General features: G+C 39.0%; 2 protein-coding genes across 3 annotated transcripts in view; both read right to left on the reverse strand.

Moving 5' to 3' along the window:
* Nucleotides 1-12,847, reverse strand: part of LOC115021102 (F-actin-uncapping protein LRRC16A-like) — a 65,704-nt gene extending 52,857 nt beyond the window's left edge. For both annotated transcript variants that reach the window (XM_029451261.1, XM_029451260.1), the window contains exons 1-2: nt 12,349-12,847; nt 7,942-8,039 (exon numbers count right to left, since the gene is read on the reverse strand). In XM_029451261.1, coding sequence (XP_029307121.1) covers nt 7,942-8,039; nt 12,349-12,388 — 138 coding nt within the window. In that variant the 5' untranslated portion in view covers nt 12,389-12,847. The remainder of the gene's footprint in view (nt 1-7,941; nt 8,040-12,348) is intronic.
* Nucleotides 12,848-18,269: 5,422 nt separating this feature from the next.
* LOC115021472 (tumor necrosis factor receptor superfamily member 6B-like) lies at nt 18,270-20,919 on the reverse strand. The gene is made up of 5 exons (XM_029451961.1): nt 20,894-20,919; nt 19,905-20,292; nt 19,382-19,561; nt 19,179-19,260; nt 18,270-19,079 (listed from the first exon to the last, which is right to left on the reverse strand). Exons 1-5 carry the CDS (start codon nt 20,909-20,911, stop codon nt 18,851-18,853), a joined length of 897 nt encoding a protein of 298 aa, XP_029307821.1. The 5' UTR covers nt 20,912-20,919; the 3' UTR covers nt 18,270-18,850.
* Nucleotides 20,920-24,507: the final 3,588 nt, after the last annotated feature.

Genomic DNA, 24,507 nt, shown 5'->3' on the forward strand with positions numbered 1-24,507 from the left:
TAATGCAACATCAACTGCAAGCATCTCGTACAAGCATACGAGAGAGGTGGTAGAGGAGTCAATGTAGTTAATCTGCTGAAAAATAGCTGCATGTGTGCAGGCAAATGTCTGTGACAGAGTCCTTGAAGCCAGAGACAAACTGTCCAACATTATACACGTACTTCCACTATCCTCTGATCCGTATTGAGCAGAGTTGAAACTCAAATTAAAATGCAAACGTTTCTGGAAGAGATTAATTATGCATGTTGTCTTATTTCACTTTCCTATCACTGAGACTTCAGTGTTTTGACAGAAAACATCACATTGATTAAGTCTGATTGTTTTTGTGGCTGTTTACTATGACAAATTGCACAAATGTCATTACCATCCGATCAATGCTGAGTGTTGTCTGCGACCTACAAACCCCATTCAATTACATCCAACGAGAGCAGACTGACACTGTACCAAAGAGGCCATTGCACTATAGCACCCCACAGCCACTTTTACCACAGTTTGACCAAACAGGATCAGTTGGAAGAGTTCAGCATGTTCACATGTTGCAAAAGTGTGCAGATTTACACCAAAACTCAAATTAACTCTTTAATTGTTGTCATCAAAATAGTTCAAAAAGATCTCCAGGAAATAACTAGAACTCATTTGCCACATTTGATCCTGTGGTTGAAACGAGACGAATTAGAAGTCCGTATGAGATTATAAAAACCAAACCTATCAAATCAATGCCATGAGGCAGGGTCAATTAAATTACCAAGACTGTCTGAGTGACAATGACCCTGACCTATGAGATAATGAAGATGAATGGCTGTGGGCGTGGCTAGTATTGAGCCAGGCTATGTGGCTGGTTAATATCTCTCCAGGCAGGCTTTTGTAGGGCATTGTGGACTGGAAACATGCTAAGCCTTGCTATGAAGAAAAATCCCCATTCAGCTCTGGGGAGAGCATTACAACACAGAATAAGAGACATAGATACTCAGACTCTAAAATGTGAGTGAGTGAACAGACTATAGGACATAATGAGCATGTTCAACCTTATTCAGAGAACATAACGTATACAAACTACAATAAGTTGTGAGGCTATATAAAATGAATATATACCAAAAATAATAAATGCAAAATGCTGCATAATACATTCTCGTAAAATCCTACTCTTTTTTCTTTTCAGACAATACTTCCGGTGTTATATTATTCATGTGAATTTAAGTTTTTTTATATATTACTGTGCATTATGCTCTCTTTTCGTTCTTGACTTTCCCCAGGAAAGCACAGAAAGCATTAATGAAAAAAGGAGCCTTTAAGGTTTATTTCTCTACAAATACAGGGAGGTTATGCTGCTGCCATGTCTGGTGCTTTGCAACGAAGTGCTAAAAGGCAATACTGGGAAGTACGGCTCTTGTCCACCACGGCACAGACACACACACACAGACACACACGCACAGACACACACGCACAGACACACACACAGACAGAGACACACACACTCTCCTAATTAACCGGCTTATTCAGCTGAGTCCGTCGCAGCACTTTAAAGAAACCAAAGCAGAGACAAGCTGAAAATAAATGTGTGATAACATCTACACAATGCTGAGTGTGCTAAAATTAGACTCCCTGACTAACCTAAACTAGCATATGCATTCAGCCTACTCTGTAAGCAAGCTCTGGTTGAATTGGTCACAGTATGACTCAGCAAATCAGACTCAAGTTGAGAGGAATCACTGTGAAGTGTGTTTTCGGTTCTTCCATATTATTTAAATGCATGAAGAGATAACACATTTCTCCGTTTGAGCAGAAGTAAATAAGTGTACCTAATGAGATCACTTCAAACAGAGGACACTAAATGTTTAAATATATCCCTTGATGTCTAACAGCTGGACTGAACTATACTTGACACTGTCGCCTCCCAGCAAGAAGGTGGATTCAATCCTTGCTGTTGCTGTTTGTGTGTTCTCCCCTCACACGCTGAAAGTAACTGGGGGTTGGAAACTGTAAATAAATTGTTCACAGGGTTACAACATTATATCCAAAAGCACTTCAACAAAAATTCTTAGTATTGGATATTTTGTTTCAAGGTTATTTTGGTCATTTTAAAATCAATGAATTGATTCATTTAGCAACTTCTTTGACCACTGATTCATTGTTGAAGTCATTTTTAAAACATTTGCTGATTTGAGCTTCTCATATGTGAAGAATTCTGTTTTATATCATTACAAATGTAATATCTTTTTGGACTGTGGGTCTGACAAACCAAGACCTAAGAACACATCACTTTGGTTTTTCTTAACCTCTAAATAATTTAATAAAGTGCACAGATGAAACATTTTGTCAAGATGCTTCCTTCCCCCCCCCCCGAGTATGGTGAACTATGTTTCGTCTTCTGTTTTTTGTCTAATCTAGTCCATTTGTCACAACACAAATCATTAAAGACCAGTAATACACACTCAGCAAGGAAATGGTGACCTGTTTGACACATTTCCTCTGCCTGGTTAGTTCTCAATGTCATTCCAAGTATGTTAATAATCACCACAGTATTGGATGGTAGAAAACACAGAGAACCTTCAAGCAGAGTTAACTATTTAATAGACACAATGCTTATGTGCCAAACAATATTATAACCGTTTGAACTCAGGCTGAACCTTGATCAAAAAAAGGACAACGAACAACATCTCTGTGTTCATTCAACCGAGCAAAAGGTTCGAATATATAAAATGATTTCTAACCTCAAAAATGAGAGTAAAACTAAAAGAAAAGACCCTACACCACCCTGTGGTTTTTGTCAGACTCCGCTCTGACCACAAATCCCAAAATACAAACACCCACTGAATGACTTGGAGAAATAATGGAGAGGAGGGAAAGAAAGATTAACTATGAAGTTGCCTGACACTTTAAAAAGGCACAGAACAGAGACACACAATGTTTGCTCTTTCACAGAATGGGAAACTTTAATGCGTTTAATTCTCTATTGAAAGAGTGATATAGACTCTCACTGTATATAAGAAAAGCCAACAATGCATTCAATTGTATGTCTTTAAAAACAAGTGTAATGTAGTGCAGCAGGATAGACAAACAACATGTTCCATGCTGAAAGATTGTATCTGCGACAGTTCACTGTTGTAAACACAAGGGTCAATTAGCAGTATTTCTCAACCCGCTACATACTATATACACGTCTGCATTCACTGTATAATAAGGATTGCTTTTTTATACAACATAAGTATTATGGTGGAATATCTTCCACCACTCTCACATCAATACACGTACTAAATGACCTCCATCTTTAATGATTCTCTTGCAGCATTTCACTCTGAGATCATCATTCTGTGATCACGGGTAAATATATAGCGACCAACTAACCAGAGATAATAATACTTAAAATGCAAACGTAGCGATAAATTCAGAGCTATTTTAAAAACTTTTTTGTAAAGAAAGTAGCCACACTATAAAAAAAACTTCAACAGCCAACAGCAAAGACTGAATACCATATTCTGTTATCAAAGGGAATTCAAAATATGGAGGATACTTCCTCTGAAGCCTTCAAGGAAGAGGTTTAAGCACCACTAACAAAAGATACCAGAGCAGGGTCCCACGAGAGGACAGTACAGGTGGTCATCAGGGAGCACAGAACTGGGTCACTTCCATTTTCTCACTGCTCCTAATGACAAACCTCGGGGTTAATGAAAAGGAGAGATGGATGGTGGGAAACGTTGGACAACGTTCTAGGCTTTGGTCTGTTCTCAGACGTAAGCGCGGGTTATTTTTCCACCTTGAGACTACATCACAGTACATTTAGTCTCAATGAGGTGACCACAATTAGTAAGACATATTAGTGTGGCTAACAAACACACATTAGTACAAAATGCTGCAATGAATTAGTAACAAAATACAATTTTTAAGGCTTAATCTTTCTGAATTGTGTAATGTTCCCAACATTTTGTTAGACTTGAAAATGGCCACATATTATATTATTCTTCAGTAAAATGGTCTAAGATCCCATTTTCTTCTAAGGTGTAATCAGCAGTCATGTAAGGACAAGCTGCAAGTTTGGGGAATCTGACAGGGAGTGTCAAATGAGTGACTAATGTGTGAAATGATTAGGTCTGATGAGTGCAAATCTGTCAAGACAAGAAAAGACTAACTTCCTGTGGTTTAAGGCAAGGAAACATAGAAAGCTACTATGATACTGGACGCACTAATTCTCCAGTTAATTTAGCTACATTATGTTTCTTTGTAAACAGGTGACTTAACAGGATAAGAACTGAGCCTATGTTTTATCCTTGACACAGAAAACCACTCAGGCCCTAATGTTTTGTGACACAATGATTATTCTCTGCAGTGTAAACATGTGACGTAAAGTCCCATTTCCTATTGTCAACCTTAAAAGATAACCATTGTCATTCAAGATCATGCGTTATGTCCGTGTGAATGTTGACATCGTGGAGTCAGATGTTGCCTCTACCTTCTCCATCATCTTGAAAGCAAAGAACGAATAGCTTAAAATCTGTGCTACTCTAGATCTAATTGTGTTGATGTGTAGCAGCTTTGTGCTGTGTTAGTGCCACGCCCACATACAAAGCAAACAATGAGATGCAATAAAGCAGTTAACTATTGGTGACAGTCTCTGGCTAGGACAAACACACACCCACCCACACACACACTTTCCTTTATTCACACCAGGAGATCAAGAAAAGGTTTGCCACCACCCCAACGCTCCAGTGTTGTGGTAGAATCTGTGAATGAGTAACACTGCTACATGACTAACGGAAAGTTAAGCTGTACTCTTTTCATAATATAGGTGTATTATTAGCAATCCTATAGCCCAGTATGAACTTTAATTGTGACACTATGTTAAAATATTGGAAATTCCAAAACATTTGTTGGGTCTCTATTCCTTCTATCTTTGTGCAATGTCATTGATGATTTCGGTCTGTAACACTTCTAAAGTCTGGTTTCTTTCTTGACGATTCTCCTCTTTTTCCCCCTCCATCATCTATGCCCTGTACAGTACGTCTCATTGCCCGTTTTCCTCTCCCTTCTCCCCCCTTTCCCAGGGTGTGCTTGATGGACTGATGTTATTATCTCTACCTCCTTCATCCCTCCGTCTTCAAAGGAGGGGGATGACTGTATCTATCAGGCTTTAGTGTGCTTAAGAGATGCCTTGGGCACTGTATTGCTCCACTCCCCGTCTGTGCAAAGCACCGCGGGAAAGAGGGGAGAGCCTCGTGTGTACAGAGAAGCAATTTGATAGAGGAAATAACCATATTCCTCTCATCATTGTTGGTGTTGTTTGAACTTTAGATAGTTGCCCTACATTGTTTGAAGTAAATCAAACTCTCTACTGTGTGTGGCTGCAGTAAGCTGACAAGGAAAGTTCAATAAATGTCAACGAAAAACATCAAACATGGACTGTAAATCACAATGGGAGATAGATTGGTTGTGTGACATTTGGGGTGATTTATACAATACAATTGTCATGTCAACGTGGTAATTATATATATATATATATATATATATATATAGATATATATATATATATATATATATATAGATATATATAGATATATATATATATATATATATATATATATATATATATATATATATATATATATATATATATATATATATATATATATATATATATATATATATATATATATATATATACATATATATATATATATATACATATACATATACATATATACATACATACATACACTGAGCCACTTCCTGTACAATCGGTCTTTGCAGAACAACAAACAGTGGTTTATTTGTTCAATCCGGTCAAGCAGAGCCTTGACACAAACTCACCGAGTCATTCTCATGCTCTGCTTCTTCATGAAATACCCTAACCACTCCACTGGAATTCCTCAATTCCCAGTACTGACTCCCACTGATTTGCATTGTTGTATGTGTGTATGTGTACTACTATAGCCTGTGTTCCAAGCTCCCACATGATGACATAGCGGTCGTAACCACGTCAAGAGAGTTAGCCCCAAACCGAGCACTTGACTAGTCTAGATCAGCGGTCTTCAACGTTTTTCAGGCCAGTCGGAGTTGAGTTCTTTTATTAAAATATTTTTTTTAATAACAAAATGGTGCTTTTATCTACCGTTACTACCCCTGTTGAAGACCTATGGTCTAGATCAGGGGTCACTAACAATAAAAATCCTCTCTCTGCTTCTCCCTACATGACTTTTTTATTTAATTTGCTGCAGTAACTACAAATGTCTGGATATTAAAGAAAACAATAATGACCATGTAAGTGTTATAATGCCCAGGGTTCTGTTAATGACACACAATATCAAATCCTAAAGCAGACAACTTAGCTGTGCAGATCTATTCACAAAGCTTTTAAAAGTTTCTCTTCAACTTAATTTATTTGTCTATTCCACAAAGAGCTGTATAACTAAAAGCTTCTCATTCCACTGAGAGTTGTAGAACTAAACAGTTCCTGCCATTTCCACTCAGAGCAACACATATTAAACGTTGTGCAGATTCATTCACAGCAACCGAAAGCTTTGCGAGTCGACAATCAAACTTTATGGACCTTGTTCAGATACTGGTTTACTGAGGGAACTTTTCTGTCTTAACTATCTCCCGTATTTTATCCGGTTTAAGCTCAGAAAGAGCCAATATGCATTTTTAATGATCTACCAGGTATTAATTATTCAGCATTCAGTGGATTTACTGCTCTGTGGCCAGCAGTTAATGGTCTGAGCTGCTATTTCCACCTGATGGCTGTGGATATATAATCAGAGGTGTGACTGGATGAATGATTTACCTCAGTATTGGGCCAATGGGTTTTATCTTTAGATGCTCCTTTTGTTGTTTCAGCATGACTTTTCATTAAGGTTAAATTAAGACTTAATGGGAGGCCCCCCATGGAAAAACATGAGGCAGATACTGCATGAAGGGAAAAGGACGGATGTGTGCCGGTATTCTGAAAACGGGAAGTTATTTTTTGTAGTTTGGCCTGATGATCAACACAGTCAGCAGCAGTAGCGGCACACAGCTCATACAGGTAATCAGGTACTTTAAAATAAATTGTACACATATATTTAGATTCAGTGTGACCTCTACTTTTCAAGGATATCATTATCTCTGATATCTGTTGCACAAAGAAAAAAGAAATCACAGAAATAAGACGCTCCTTAGAACTCCAGACCTTGATGAAAATCATCATGTTTTTTAATATTTCTCCAGCATAAAAGTGATCCAGTGATATGTGTCTGTTCACCCATGGGTACGTTGCAAACAGGAACTGCTAATAGCTAATACGGCATACTTTTTCCAAAATCAAAAATAAATATAGGCCAAAAAAGAAAACAGAACTAACTAACTTGATTCTATGGCTCGTTTCCACATTTGAGACCGATTCATTAAACTGCAATAGATCATTCAGATCTCTTGCAACACGTTCTTGTGCATTTTGCAAAGGAGTCTTAAAACGTTGGCACACATAAACCCCACAGAGAAAATCACACGACCTAGATACTGGGAAGCATACTGGCAATCATTTACAAAACCTTCTTATAAATGAAAAAGAATAAAACGCTGGAGGAAACCTCTCTGCATCTAAGAGGATACTAGTTCCACTTAAAGTAAATGTGACCAGTGGGACTGAAAGATAACAATGCCTTTTTGGAATTTTCCCATTACAACAATGCCCAGTCCTCAGACTGAATAAGACCGGTTTCTAACAATCTCTTTAACTTTTATTGGCAGAAACTTAACCCACAAATCAAAGTATAACTGAACATTAAAAGACAGATGCAGAGAAGTGATGCTCAGTGTGACAGTAAACTAGTGAGTGCTGAAGACCAAAGAGATGAAAACAGGAAGATGTTTGATGTCATTAAATGCAATCTGTACATTTCAAGAGCAGAGAAAGGTGGGAGAAAAAGACATAATGAAAAAGTAGCTTGAAAGCAGCAAGAGTTGACTCACCAAGACTCTGTTCTCCGTCTTGTCGCCTTTGATCTCCAGTTTGACTCTCCTCCTCAGTGACAGTTTCACCTTCCTCCCCACTGCATCCCTCACACTCTCTACACAGGGGAGATGAGAGGAGATAAAATGAGGAGAGACTCTAATTTGGAAATACTTGCACACCTGTGCGTTGAATTAGAAGTCAAAGAGAAATAACTGTCAAGTGGTTTATCATGCATTAAAATATAGCTTTACATTATAGGCTGTTTCCCAAAAAGTCTTAGACACAATCTGAACAAAAAGCTCAAGTTGAGCACAGCAGAGCACAGATCAGTGCAGTTCACACCACAGGGGGGTGGATTCTCCATATCCACTGATAAGAACATTGATGAAAAATGTATCAAGTTCTATTTTAAAACACACTTGGAGAGAAATGATGGTTCCTATAGTGATCATTTAGTATGCGCCTCATGAATCCCTCTTCTGAGGAGTCAGATTTCGGCACATTTGCTGTCACGTTGAGATGTGAAGCCGGTCCGTGTCCAGAAATCCGGACATCAAATACACACACAGAAACAGTCAGTCGAACTAGTCAACTGAACAAGCTGTGTGCATGTCCTTCTTCATATACCGTCTAAAATAAGTGGACGTGGACACCGTGGCGCCACCTACTGATTTGTTTAGTGAGGTGACGCGTCGCAGACAGATCGCGAGCGGCTGAGACGGCACCTACCTGACACTCAAGGCGGCTACGCCCTTAATTCTGCATTACTTTAAACCTTATTATAATTTAAACAGGTGAGTTTCGTAATTCAGTAGTGCAGTTGTCACGGACGGGAAAATTAGCCAGGGAAACTGACGTCTAAATTATTCATCTCAATTAGCTAGGAAACCCTGACTTTTAAATGTCAAGAGGGACATGGCCAAGTCTTTCTGCAACACATCCAGGCTTCTTTTGTGATGTAAAATTGGGCACTTGAGCATGGGGGATTATGGGGATGGACCATTAATGTATTAGGGATTGACTCGTTTATGGAGCCAGCTTCAAATGGCCTATTCGAGGAACTGCAGTTTTTGATGAGTTAGATCGATGGAAAATAACAAAAAACTTTGATAATTAATTAATCATTCAGGACATTTATATAGCAACAAGACTAATGGTGCAGTTTGGCTTTACATTTATTTCTAAGCAAATATAATTCACTTCTGGTCACAAATTGACCCGCTTTATAGGATTTTGAAAAAATATCTAATTACGATTATTTTTGACTGATTTGACTGCAATTGCGATATTGGAGGTACTGATCATTTGTGCATCAAAATTATATTTTTCATAAAAAAAAAGTATTATAATTATCATACTGTGTTTTTTGAGAGGGGGACATGGCCAAGAAAGGCAGCAGCAAAAATACAAACACCTAGTTACAGAAAGAAAACCCAAAAAGAGAATAAAAAGGAACTACAAATCAAGCATTTTAAAATAGAAATGTAAAAGTCAGTTTCCTAACCGGGTATATTAAAAAAGGACTTAATGCAACATTTTCCTATCCAACATTTTTCTCTCCAATGTCCAGCCAGTTTGAGAGACAGTAGGACTGATCTTTCATTCCGGTATTGTTGTCTTTGTTTAAAGAATTGCACAGTAAAATAATGCATATATAACAAACATAATGGCTGTGCTGACTGCAAGGACAGTGACAGAGGTTAATGAGGTTAATGACTGTAAGATGATTGATGAAACACTGTATATTAAACACCTTTACTTGTTTTACGCAGTCGCTAGCCTGCTAGACATGTTCAGATGGGTTGTTAATGTTCACACTACCTGTGGAAGTCTCCGCTGTCACGGAACGGCTTTATTGAGCAGAACTGGGTCAGACACTTCTCCATGCTCCTCACTCACCCACCACACAGCAGCTGATATAGTCTGGCGTGTCTGAGACAGAGAGGGATTCTGAGTGTGTGCATCTGTGCTGGCTCCCTTGCCGACAGGCTTCCACAAACCATCATCAGATCAAAGTGAAACTAAAAATAAGGCAAAGTGCAAATCTGCCAGTCTTTCTAAATAAACTCCATGGAAAATGTGAACCATTTTCATACTGCAGCATTTCTTAAACTATGGCTGCAGACATCCAATAAGTCACACATATCTCCAGTGTGTTTCTACACAAAATAAAATGTTTTAATGAGCCTGGGCAGTTTTTGGTCCCAGGCAAGAAAAATAACTCCTGACAGACTCTCATATATAATTTATCTACCAATTCAACTTTGACACGGCTTTTCTGCTCATTCTTTAAAAGTGTGACAGGAAGGGACATTTTATTAACCAGCTGCCCAATGCTTCGGGTTAGGCAGTTAAGTCAAGTGCAATTGGTCAATTTGAGTAAGGAATCGAGTGGAAGGTGGGGGACCTATAGCCTTGTAAAACACTCAAACAGTTAACAAACCCATAAAGTCAGTCTCCCATTCATTGACCTTGTGCCAATTTGCCAGATTTGCGTGTTGATGATGTCACAGATTATATCTGTGATTTCTATCTTTCACTATGGAGAGTTGCTCATGGCAAACATTTTGGAAGTGTTTATGATCACATAAACATTTGTTGTAAACATTGGGATGAGTCAAACTAATTTACAAATAGAGGATACAAAACCAGAGAAATTAATTTGTTCATAATTTATCAACAGTTTTCTGTGTGTATACAAAGAAATCAAGAATTAAAGAAACGTTGATATTCTATGTTCTTGCATTTAACGCCAGCTAACATCTGCTTGTTGTTTTGTTGTTCTGAGCAACTTTAATGATAAACACCTACAGGATTATCAACAACTTGTTCATTAGTATGAGCTGTGCTTTGCCCCCCCCCCCCCCCCCCACCTCAATCTGACCCTCTTTTTCTCAAAGGTCTCTCTCACAAACAGAAACTGGTTTACAGGCAGTAACAAACACATACAGAGTCTCAGGTGAAAGCATGAGAGCATCTTTAACATACAGAGAGAACTCTTCACTGTTCAGACAGTACAACACAGCGTCCGTGTTTTGACACGATATGACACCACTAACTGCTACAGCTTCACCTGCCTGTTGAACTCTGGAGGGTAACCTGAGGCATTTCTTTGCCTGATCACTTAAAAAGGAAAATGTTTTCGAGGCATCATTCAAAATATTTTTCCGAGTCCGTTTCTCTCCTTTGTCTTCTGCTTACATAAAGTGTTAAGAGTACACGTCCATAAATATCTTCTTAGCACACGAACACACATTCTGAATGTGTGCAGCTGCTCCATGTTGGTTCCTCACAATGTTCTGTAACTCAGTCTAGTGTGTTTCCTTTAGCAGAATCATGCTGAAATGCCTTGAATGTGCTGGATGCCCAGAGTGATCTTGTATGCTGCTGTTTCACCAGCACCAGTGAATGTTTCAAACAATGGCTGGTCACATACTACACCCAGACAACACATGATATGTGATACATGATCATGCCTCCCGTTACATTGTGCAGTTAAGTATGTAGTGTTCATCAAATTAGTCAGCTAGAATCAGGACAATTCTTGAACAGAGTAGATAATGATGACCAAGTGATCTAGCATTTTCCCTTTAAGCCTCATCTACATTCTGCACTCTTTACGTCTCTACATGAAGCCAAAAGAACATTATAGGTTCGTGTGTGTCCACAAGAGAGTGAGAGAGAGAGAGAGAAAGCTTGTGCTTGTCCAACATTGCAGTGAGGTGTCAAAAACTGAGCTATTTTGCAAAACAAAGAGAGCCTGAGCTTGAGCCAAACAGCCTGCAGGAATCTAAAAGGTATGTCCACAATTAGTGCAAATAAAGCATAAGAAGCATAGCAGACTTAAACCACGAGGAAAGACCAAGTGAGGCTATGTGACTGTGTGGAAAATAACCCTGCAAGTGATGTGGGATGACATGCTGGCCACTCACATCTAAACTATTTAGCTTTTCTTCCAAATATAGTCTGGATAGTCCACTTTACATCAACAGTACACACACACACCTCGATCAACAACAGTGGTGCTCCATGTATGCACAGCTTCAAGCTTTTACAGTCTCATCGGAGTGATATGATAAAAGCCTGTTAATACTGTATAAAGTAATGTCTGTGTTTAGAGGTTTCACCATTAGGAAACGCAATATAGTAATCCCACTATGTATTTTGGAAAAGGATACTTCTCATCACAATATACGTTAGATACTATCAACACTACAGAAGATAATAGCATTACTAGTGTGTCTCAGCCACAGTAAGTAAGGCGGTTTTGTATGAATGGAATATATTTATTGCATCAGTTCAATAAGGCCACTACAGGAGTCGGAGAAGAGCACATGCACACTGTGAGTCAGGAATATGAGAGAGGCAGGATCAGTGATTGTTCCGGGCTGGACACATGGCTACTACAAATGATCTGTTCTTACCCAGAAGCTCTTTTGGGATCTCTGACACTTCCTCGCTCATTTTGCTGAAGATAATATCCAAAACAACGAGAAGAGTTCAGTCAACACATCGAGAAGCCTCAAATTATGAGGGAACAAGGAGCGAGAGAGAGAAGTGTCAGGTGGTGCCGCTGGTGCGGTTCTCCCGGTTACATGCTGCTCTCCTCTCGCGGTGTCGGGACAATGTATCCGCGTTTATCCGGGTGCATCTCCTTTCGGTTTAAACAGGGTTCAGAGGGTGTATGCTGGAGAAAGAGTAAGGAAAAACACCCCCTAATGTCTTCTTAAAATCATGTTGAAAACCCAGCAGATTGTGAGCTTCAGGGAAATGAAAAGAGCAGCGCTCGCGCACATCCTCTGTGACCGTGGACTACCGTAAAGCTGTCGGTAATACAGTAGCCGACTAGCCAATAGTGGAAACCGGGGCCCCTCCCCGCGCAGTGATGCGACAGCCTGGGAGCCGATGCGATGCCTGGGCGGTGTGGCGTGGCACGAGGGGGCGGTGGTGGTGGTGTCAGCCCGATATTAATGAGCAGGCTACAATGGTGGTTCCCAAGCTGGCAACCAGGGACCTCTAGCGGTCCTTGACGAGCTCTCACGGGGACCCAATCTCATGCTTGTGTCGCAGCACGGCTGTACATCGCCAACATCACTCCCAATGGATTATGTAGCCATACCATAGGAGATTAATACAGGCCTACAAAAACTAGCCTATAATAAAGTCACTTTCAATTCCCGACTACGAGAATAAATGCACTCCAAACCCCTGTGTGAATATTATGGGGATGTTAGGATGTCCCTGCAGTGAGGCTCTTTTAATATTATTATTATTATTATTATTATTATTATTATTATTATTATTATTATTATTATTATTATTATTATTATTATTGTTATTGTTATTGTTGTTATTGTTATTGTTATTGTTATTATCCCTATTCTTATTGTTGTTGAAACTGTACAGCTGTATTTAGTAGTCATAATAGTTTCATACACAGTTTAATACACTGTTAAGTCATTACCTAAAAGTAAAGTGTAATGGAAAAATACTTCATGGCTTTAACTCCTTCACTGCTCTGTGTCTCTTGTCCTCCTCAGATTCATGCAAGGAGCTAAGACTTGACCTTTCAAAAAAAAAAAAAGAATTGCACCTTACCCCATCTCATCGCATCTTATTCTTAAATGTTTCTATATATATATATTTGTATAAAACATTTTGCACTATTTGTAAAAAAAAAAAAATGTAAATCTTATACTGTGTATTGCAACTGTTGCAAAACAATTTCCATTGAGATAAATAAAGTTCTATCCATCTATCTTATGGGAGATCCTTAAGCTGTTTAGCTTTTTGTTTTTTAATCTTTTTAATTTTTTGTGCATATTTATAGTGCCAGTGCACAGTTAATACCCAAGCCGGACTTATTCATGCCGGACACAAAGGTAAACCATCTGTGTATCCCGCACATAATAATGCCGGTGGAAAATAAGCTAATTAACACTTAACAAAGTACAGCTGTGGCTGACGGAAAAGTCATTATTTTTTTCAGGTACTTGGTTATAAACCAAAGTATTAGACAAATTGAAATGTTGACCTGATGATGGCCCTGGATGTAAAAATGAAAAGTGTATTTGTTGGCGAATAGTTGTCTGTATTTATGGTTATAGAAGTTTTTCTTCCAGTTTTTGTATCAGCCAAGGACAACGATTTGGTAATTAATATTTTTGATGAAAAATATGACTGCAAGTTTTGTATACATGGCATCTATGGTGATATATCGATTACATGACAATCAATTACAAATGTGTTCAATTTCATAGCAGTCCATCCAATAGTTGTCCCGACATGTGATTAAAAGCCAAAAAACGTCATGGTGGCACTAGGGGTAAAGTGATGGGATCACCAAAGTCAGTAAGTAACCTACAAATGACCAGAGAAATATAAAACGACTACAAAGACACGCAAAGCAAATTGCTGAAATGGAGCTTGCTCAAAGCATGAGAAAACTGACCCTGGAGGAGAGAAGAGTGGAGGTCAGAAGACAAATGTATGTTGAGCTGAAAGCAATGGACATGAAGCGCAGACAAACAGTCGCTCTGGAGACCCTGCAGAAGTGCAAAAGGGACAGAGAGGAGGAAGAACAAGTGGCAGAAAGTGCACTGAAAGAAAACGTCGAGAAGACAAGGAGGCAGGAGTTCTTGGAGGAAAAACAGCAGAGCCAACTGAAAGCAGAAAAGCTTCAGTGGCAACAAGCCCCACTTGTAGTTTGAGTAGGCCAAGCTCTGCTCAGCTCAGCCCTCTGATGGGATCCAAAGTCCACCCAGAGAGCCTGCCCCCTGACCTGAAGTCAGCTGACATGAAAAAGAAAACTCTGCACAACAACTGGGTTGGAGAGACAACAATGGACAGTGTGCCTGCCAAAGACAACAGCTCCATCTATCTCCTCTTTGCTGCAAAATCAAGCCCCAAATGTGAAGGTGTGTTTCATAATCCTTCCATTCCTCTGCACTGACCTTGTATTTAACTAGTTAGTTTGTATTACATTGTAAGTAAATTGTAAGTAAACCTTTATCTTCTTTTGCCTTTAAGTAAAACAACCCAAAGTCAATAAGACCCTGCAGTGGATTCAGGACAGACTGAAAGTTGAACACTGGGTTGATAAGTACCAGCACCACACAGAGAAGAAGAGGGAAAAGCGCACTCGCAAAGCAGAGGAGCAATATGCAAACTGGACTGCCTTCAAGAACAGCCAGGCCAGCCACTATTCCCCTCTGAATGACTGTTCTGTTACACTGCAGGATTGTCTACACACAGAAACAGCATCCTGAAAGCCACTTTCTAATTCACTTCATTTCTTTTGATTTATTATTTACTGTGGAACTGTGCTCATGGTGTCGCCTGCTAGGGAGAGTCTGCAGTTGCTCAGCTGGGATCAGATACTATATAAGCATGATGCTACCTGCTTCTGTTCTCTTGCAGTAGACTGAGTCCTGGAGGGCCGATGAGAGAGGCTCACGGTCACACCTCCCTGAAAACACCCGAGCTCCTCCCGTCTGTCATTTTTACCTGACTATGGACAGGAGTATTCTACAATCAGCCACTTGTGGAAACTCCTGTGGCTGTGGCAGGACTCTTGTCACACTTGTTAGAAGAGTCGTGTCCACAACCAGGTAAAAATGACAGAAGAGGAGGTACGTTTTTTTAGGCCCGGGAGGAGCTCGATTTGTTTTTTAAGGATGGTGTGTCTGTGAGCCTCTCATCAGCCCTCCAGGACTCAGTCACCTTCAAGAGAATAGCACCAGGTTACCATCATGCTTGTATAGTGTTGCTGATGACCTGATTCTGTCCAGCTTTCTGAACCCTGGCTGAGCCACTCCCCACTCTCCCCAGCAGGAAGCGCCATCACCACAGTGTGTTTCTTTGTTTGTGTGATGTACAAACTATAATAAAATTGTGTTGAAGTGAAAACCTCAAATTGTCCTGATTACTCTCTTACATAAATAGTGGTTAAGATGTGTTGAAATATATTGATACTCATATCACATATGTTGGCATTGTGTGGGTGAAGGAAAAGTAATCATCTAAAAGTTTTCAAGTTCCTGGAAACTTCACAGTGACTGAAGGAAGTTAATGCTGCGAGCCAAGAAACATAAATTACGTAAAATTCATAAAGAATTTTGTACGATTTGAGCATAACTAAGGGAAAGAAATATTTGTTAATGTGTTGATTTTGTTGGTCAGTTAATCTGGTCCTGGTTTAACCTTTACAAATAATAATTAACCAAAGTTTTCAAGGTTAAGTTCAAACACACAATTTATTTAGCATGTTTAAAATAACCTGCAGACATTTGAACAGGCTCAGTGGGAGTGATCTCCACTTTTAAAAACTCTTTTGAAAACAAAACGGTAATGACGGAACAACACACATAAGACAAATACAAATAAACTTGGTAAAACTGTTGATGGACGAGACTGATGAAGAAGTGTTGGATAGAAGAAATAGGGAATAATGTTTTAAAAAAGGTTCAGTATGGTACAAGGCCACATGGTACCAAGGCAGTGGTAATAATACACGACCCAACACCAGGACAGCTTCAAAATCGTAAAGTTTTCAGGTCAAATGTTTTGCATGTATAAATGTTACTCTACATATAAAAGTGTTTTCAGTTGAATTGCAGTTGTTTTAATACATTCCTTGTTTAAGAGGAAGGAATCTGTGGCAAGCCGAACTCATCCACCAAAACGCCATCCTGAAAACTAAAAGAACGATAAGAAAACACCGAAATGACTGCGTTACATTTCAAGTGTTATTACTCTTTTAGGTGTTGAACAATACGGATTCAGTCAGAGGGTATCAGAGCTGCTTGTAAACAGTGTAAAGACTGGTGTTTCCTCTACATTCATTCTGCAGCGGCAGAATTATGAGCGCTGCTGCTAAACTTTCACACGATCATTACAATCCTCTGCTGCAGTGTTTCATCCAGTGCGGGACTCAAGCTGCATTCACACCATCGGCTACACAGGCTGTGGCAGTGGGGCCCGCAGGGGATACTGTAAAAAAACATGCCGGCAAAAGGTGAATAAACTTTTGAAGAAACACAAACCGGCATCACGCTGCGGAGGCCGATCACTTAACCGGCGACCAATGCGCGATTAACTATAAGTGACACAACTGCAACACACCCCTGCACATGTGATGTGAAAGCAGCCTCCTCCACACCGAGAGGAGCAGAGGAGAGAAAGGTTAAGTGAAGACACTTAGTCCGTACCAGTTACAAACAGGCTTAGTATTAGGGAACGACACGCACACGTGGGGACGGATTTGGTGTTTTGGCTTATTTGAAGCTATTGTTCTGCATTTAATTGATTATACCTACTTGAAGCTAATGTACTTACAATATTCGTGTTGTTCATTGTCTATATGTCTGAAACCCAGAAATAACACTAATGACAATTGCAGAATGTCAGCTTTAATACTGCTTTAGTACTGAAGGTACTGAGCATTGTCAGAAACATCAGTCATCTACAGCTAAGCCTCCACATGGTGCCTTATGAAGGGCTTCATCCAGTTGGGCGAGCACATCCTGGGTAAATATTTCACTTTTCTTTGTGGCTGATGATGCTGACATAGGTATTTGCTTTATTTTGTCACAAAGCTCTTCTTTTTGTTTTCCCTCAAGTAAAGTTTCAGCTACTGCACTCATGCACTCCTTGACAGCCGTAAATGTTTTTTTGTGTTGACCCAAAATCCAAGCAGCTCTGAGGAAATTAGCTCTGAGGAAATTATCAGGTTGTTGGGCAGTGAATGAATGTGTCAGGATCCTGGTGGATTGATCATATTGGGCTGTGAGGCAGCTTATTTTCTGTGACCTGAGTTCAGACTTGAGTGGGTATGTTTGGTCAACATCTTTGTGCTTTGTCTCATAGTGGCATTTCACATTGTCACTTTTAATGGATGGCTTAACTGGCATGCAATTGGTCTGTGAGTTTGAAAAATGAGAAAAAGTTCAAATAGCGCCCCGTCAACATTGAAAATCCCTTTTTTGTTTATTGATTATAGGTCCGGGTCCGTATAGGTCGGCGTCTGGGTCCGGACTCGGACCGCGGTCCGCCTGTTTGTGACCTACAGTCTATACCATATTACCAAGTCAATAAGAGACATACTGCAGTTACTTGTCTGGACAGTGTAATAGTCTATTTTAAGGAAGACAACACGTTTTTGATCGTGAATTATGGAAAAGTACCATGATCATACATTAAAAATAATGTAATAACTGATTCACTGTCTCTCATACGTTTTGTACATATTTCAGTATATATGTTCAAATGTTTTAGTCAAAAAACTACCAGTTAAAGACAGAAGAGGGCGACACCTTGTGGTGAGTTGGTTAAATTACAGCCAGGCTCCCATTACAACATACCGGTATACTTTATTTAGCTGTTGCACGTGACATGTAAACAGTTTGATATCCCACAATTTTACAGAACTTCATACATTTCTATGATAACATTTATTTTTGTTACAGCTTACGTTCCTGTCAAACATACGTTTCTATGTTCCACTTACTATGTAACACTTGAGTATTGCCACAATGTGGTGTTCAAGATATTTGCATATTGTACTTGTGAAGTTTCTCTCAAGTTTGGACATTTAGCCACTTTTTCCTCCCCCATAAATTTGAGTTAAACAGTCTGACCTTCATGTAAGACTCACAAAGAACACCGGAGGAGACACAGTTGGGCAGTTTAAATCCTAAGTATTTTAACATTTTGTTCATGGCAGTTTAATAATTTAGTCGTTAGTAACACGTTACAAGAGAGAGCAAAAATAACAACCATATAATATCACTATGTCAATGTATGCACTCTTAATTAACATGCAAATGAAACATATTTTAAACTTCTTGTTTACAAATGTGCAAAATGCCAAATAAAAGAAAGAGGCATATGTTGTGCTATGCTGCATGTACTAGGGACTCTGCCAGTCTACATCTTAACATCTAAGAGTGTTAAAGTACAGTTTGGGCTCTGTTGTTTAATCTCATTGACTATCTGCTCTAGTTGTTCAGTTCTTGAGCAGAGCTTTGAAGCCTTCAGCATCTGTGGCAGTTTCCTCAGCTGTTCCTCTGGAGCGTGCGCCAGCCACGCTCTGAATTGATCCATGACTCTCTGTTTGGGGAGAGTCGTGTCGTTGTCTTCCGTCGTATGAATGTAACTGTTGGAGGGAGATTATGGTTTATTAGTGTATATGTTTAAGTGGATTAAATGTGAAGGGAGTATTACTATTACAGAGGGAATCAGAGTGTGGGCTCACCGGGCAATAAATGCCTTCATTTTTGGCAAGCGCATCTTGTTCCTACTGAAGAATCCTGAGAAGAATGTCCTGAGCGTCTCACCTGAGAAAGAAGGTATACATTTTAAATCCAAACTTTGTTATCATTAGTCGTACAAAAAAAAGACCAGATTACCTTGCCATTGCTGCTATAATTGAGTGCTGTACTGAGTACAAATACTCACCCTCATTTTCAAGTTCCTTGCAGGAGCCACACATTGTGTCTTGGTTAATTGAACCGGGGAGGAGCGCAATCTGTCCGCTTGCGCATTCCTGTTGTTTTACGCACGACTTCAGCGCAGAAGATGTGTCGGAGAAGTAGCCATCGGAACACTGTTCACAAACAGTGTCCATTTGTGAGGTTCCTAAAGAAAATAACAATGCATTTGGGGTAATTACAATGTTTCAAAATACAGTTGTGGCTCCGGAGAGCCCAAGTGATCGCGCAGAGTTTCCATGCTCTTTAGCCTTAAGTCCAATTGCTTCGGGGCTCCTACTACGGTACAATATTGAGTGATTGGTGCAACGTTTATTGCCTTTTTAAATGTCTAAACATTTACAAATAGGCAAGAAGAGCATCGATGTTTTATTCATTGATGCTCCCTCAGGGTGCGAAAATGACCCACATATCTTTCAGCATATAACACTGAGATGGAAGTAAATCGATGACAAAGTAAAACAACAAACTATCCTTTCCCTCTTACATACCCTTCGTTTGGACACCGTTTCCGGGCCCGCACTCTGAATGCCTCCTACAGAAGTCAGCGGTCAAGTAGAAGCCTTCTGTGCACCGACAGACTCTGTTTGTGGTCGCTGTGCACTCCGTCTCCACTTCTTGGTTCTCCGTGCAGAAGTTGTTACAGTACAGACATTTGGGCAGGTAGTTCCACAACTCGGTGAAGGATCGGCTTCTGCATGGCACGCACGCGGTAGGCGTGGAGGCGGTGCAGTATGCGGCCAGGCGCGTCCCTGGTGGACACTTCTCACAGACGAGGGTTGCCCCGGTGAAACGGTCTCGGTGCTCAAAAGTGGGGCGAGACACCGCTGAGACACCGCAGAGGACACCAGAGAGCAGGAACATTACCGGTAAGAGGAACTAAGGAGAGGACAGAGAATACTGTTACAGCAGCCTCTTTGTTATAATATAACTACTGTTTTTATTATAATTACTACAACTAGTGCCTTTAAGATTTAAGAAAAGATAAGGTCATTGTATCATGTCACACAGTTATTTATTTAGTTGTAGGCTATTTGTCTTACAGCCTCATCACCTTTGTCAGTTGTAATCTTTATTTGGATTGTTCAGTGTTACTTTTACTTTTCAGTGAGTTTTTCTAACTCAACTAAATCAAAGCAATGTAATGCAAACAAGGAATACGTTAATTGTAAAGGAACAAGTGTCTGCAATTTGATATTTTATTGGAAATTGTCTAGATCTTTATCACTGAAATTGATTATTGCACTGCAGAAGACAACATTTGAAAGCAGCAGCATACAATATGTCTGTCAAATTGTGCACTTCTAGAGATTAGAAATAAGTCTTGACTGGCTCTACATCTGGTGATAATTTGACTAATTTCCATATTATTTTCATCAAAAATCCTCTTAAGCATCACTAATCATCCCGTATGTCTCTGTCTTTCCTGGATTTTATCCTCTTAAAACCTGCACAGAATATTGTTGTACAGACTACTCACCATGCTGATGATGTGCATGTCACCACTTTTGTAGAAGAGGTTTAGACAGTAGGACCAGTGTCATTTTTATAGTGTTCATATAGGAACTGTACTTGTGTGGGGGCGTTTGAGTTGTAAATTCTGTATTGAAAAGGTCAAATGACTTCCACATCTTAGTTTACTTATTGACACGACAGCTAAACTGAGGTGATGAGATTTGGGAAGTATTAAAGGAGGGGTTTTTGTAATTGATCAACAGAGCATCACTATTTTTTTAAATGCAGGCTGTGGTTCTATCTTGTCTGTGAAAATAAACTGATTTGTCCACTCTACATAACCAGTTTCTCATTTACTGGAATTTATTCATTTAATTTGACACCCAGAAGTCCTGCTGGCCTCAGCATCTAATAGTAAATCACAATAAAACACACATATTCCCCTTGTTTTCTCTTCTGATATTGTCTGCCCTGCTTTACTGAGTACTGTCAAGTAAAGGGAAAAATAAATAAATAAAACACTAAATATTGAAAAGAAAAAGACCTGAAATAATTTCCACGGTGTAAGGTCTGTGATAATGTTGTCTACATTCTACTTCTTGTTTTATTTTAAGAGCAATCTGAAAAAAAATATAATACAGCTTAAATAAATGGTTGAATTTTAGGATATCAGATGAGAAAATTCTGCGTCATTATCTTGGAATTTTAAGGGTTAAAGTAAATGAAAAAGCAAAGATACCTCAGTCATATCACTAATTGTATAATCTACAATCATTTCCCCATGCTTACATTAGGCTTTTATAAATGAAAAGCTTGTACAACTAAAACAATAACTTTTTAATTGTACAGTAATTTAGCTACATTAAATATATATTTATCTAAATAAATCAACAATGCTGTTTTAATATATTAGAAATCATGACTCAGAAGTTTTGAAACTATTAAATTAAAAATGTAATTTTGTGAAATGCAACGTGAAAAACACATCATTCTAATGACGTGTTTCTAATTCATGGAACATCATCAGGTGATATTTGAGAAAAACCTGAAATGAGTTTTTTGATGAGTTTGCAATAGATGGTTGTTGAAAAACCCTCAAATTTAGCAACGTACGTATTTGTCACATTTTGTGACAGTAAATGAGTCATTCAATATGACTACAATGAATTGCTTATATATGCTGTAATGAGTCAAACTAGTATGAACGTAACATCTCTCTCTGTTTCCACAGAATATGAGAACACACGGGTGTGTTTGTAATGACACACTGCAGACCACTTAATCTCCCTTTCATGTTCAATTTTGTGACTTTCTTAATACATAATAATAATAATAATAATAATAATAATAATAATAATAATAATAATAATAATAATAATAATAATAATGATAATTTGTATTAATTGCCACTTTTCATTAAACCCAAAGTCACCTTACATCACAGAAAATCAACAATAAAACATACAATTAGCAACAAAGCACCAGTAATAAAACATCATGTTTCTTTTGTGTGATGTTTATGAAACTTTTTATTGGCTGCCCATTTTGACCAGGACTCCCTGGCAGAAGAGACATTAATAAATAAAATATAATATTCAATGAAATCAACAATAAAGCATGCAATAAGCAACCGAGCATAGCTCAAAAATAAGTTTAATTGGTATTGTAGTATAAAATAAGATGCAGTTGTTGCAGTTAAAGTGAGTAAGTTGGTGTAAAAAGATCGGTTTTAGAGCAGTTTTAAATTCTGTAATGGAGTCCAGTAGATGTTAGGGGGAAGTGAGTTTGGGTGCAGCATAGGAGAAGGCCCTGGCACCCTTTATAATGCTTGTGATCTTGCATTTAAAACTGGGATACAAGAATGTTCGTGCTCATTATGTGTTCAAAGGTCGACTAACTCGCTTTCAGAGCAACATGTGGCTTAATGCTCAGAAAAGATAGTAAGTGGATCTTTGAGTTTAGATTACATTAGAAATACTGTTCCCAAAGGTCAAGAATACACCAAAATGATTCGTTTGAAATGTTACAATACTGGTGCCTGGTGGTTACAATACTGATATCTAACATTAAGGTTTTCTTATCTAATAAAACAAAGCTAACTTCTCAACTTCGTCATAGTTTAGTTTCTTAGGAAGTAGTTAGATAAAAGATATTTCTGATGAATGTAGCATGTGCGGTGAGTCAAACTCTCATTGACATACCCCAGGGAAAATATGTGATGTGGAAGAAGACGTATAAGAGCCAGACGACAATGTTGGGGATGCAAGATTGAAAGTTTCCTCTGAAGAGGATTCAGAGTGAATCAGGCCAACAACGTATGCCAGCATTCCTTCCATATCCTGACATAAAATTGGCCTTTGAGGTTTTTCTTTCCTCATCCCTAGAATACATTATACTGGACACAACCAATGTTGACCAATGTCAATAGAACATCTTCTTAAAACATCTTCTTAACATTTCTTATATACAGGTATGTATATATTTTTATAAAACGGACATGTCAAATCAAGCAATCTGATTGGTTCTTAGCCGTGATATAATGAGCGTATATCACGGGTAGAATTGTAGTTACTTTTCACAACAAGTCAGTATCCCTCCGCGTCTGAGAAAAAGCTACAACCGTTACAGCTGTTAAATTACGTCCGTTAAGAAACAAACTTACAAAGCTTTACTCTGTATGGGTTCCGGTCGCGCATGCGTCAATACAAGGGACCGTCCATTTATGCAATCCGTATAGTACAATTTTCTCTACTCTGGAGGAGTGGATTGATCAGTGCCTATCTCCAGAGAAAAAAGCCCCTAAAAGACGACATGCAGAGCTACGTGAAGAGCAGGTAGACCAAATGGAAAAAAAATGAAACGAACAGAACACCGCGCTAGCTGTTAGCGCGCTAGCTGTTAGCACGCTAGCTGTTAACACTATGTTTTGTGCGGAAGGCAACGGAGGGACTATTTTATTTTGAACATCATTATTTCATAATAAAAACTATTTAAATTGGAGTGTGTATTTTTCTTTCATATTGCCCCACTTGGTAACCGTTTTATAAAAGCAATATCTCACTTCAGACCGTGATATATGCTCATTATATCACAGTTAAGGGGGTTGTCGACCCCCCGCTTCGCGTCGGGCCGAACCACGCCCCTTAACTGTGATATAATGAGCATATACCACGGCCTGTCGTGAGCTATTGCTTAAATATATTATATATACTGAGAGAGAGAGAGAGAGGGAGAGAGAGAGAGAGAGAGAGCGAGAGAGAGAGGGAGAGAGAGGGAGAGAGAGAGGGAGAGAGAGAGAGAGAGAGGGAGAGAGAGAGAGAGAGGGAGAGAGCGAGCGAGAGAGAGAGAGAGAGAGAGAGAGAGAGAGCGAGAGAGAGAGAGAGAGAGAGAGAGAGAGAGAGAGAGCCAGCGAGAGAGACAGAGAGAGAGAAAGAGAGCGAGAGAGAGAGAGGTAGGTGACATATAAAATAAAGTATACTCACACCTTTTAGGAGTGCAAAGTAGACAAAAGTACCAGACTCCCTTGAGACTTGTGTGGGTGACTGTTTTGCTCCAAATCAAACACAAATCTTATTCTTATTCTGAGTTTTTTGGCAAATAGACAAATCCAGTTGCTTATTTCTGAAGAATATTTTTTTT

This window comes from Cottoperca gobio, chromosome 16 (assembly GCF_900634415.1).
Source record: "Cottoperca gobio chromosome 16, fCotGob3.1, whole genome shotgun sequence".
In the NCBI taxonomy this organism is placed as follows: Eukaryota; Metazoa; Chordata; class Actinopteri; order Perciformes; family Bovichtidae; genus Cottoperca; species Cottoperca gobio.

What these genes read in the sequence shown, in the direction of transcription:
- LOC115021472 (XM_029451961.1), bottom strand. An exon ending in AAACGGTGTCCAAACGAAGG is followed by an intron (nt 19,562 to 19,904) that starts GTATGTAAGAGG and finishes TATTTTCTTTAG; the next exon opens with GAACCTCACAAATGGACACT. An exon ending in CAAGGAACTTGAAAATGAGG is followed by an intron (nt 19,261 to 19,381) that starts GTGAGTATTTGT and finishes CTTCTTTCTCAG; the next exon opens with GTGAGACGCTCAGGACATTC.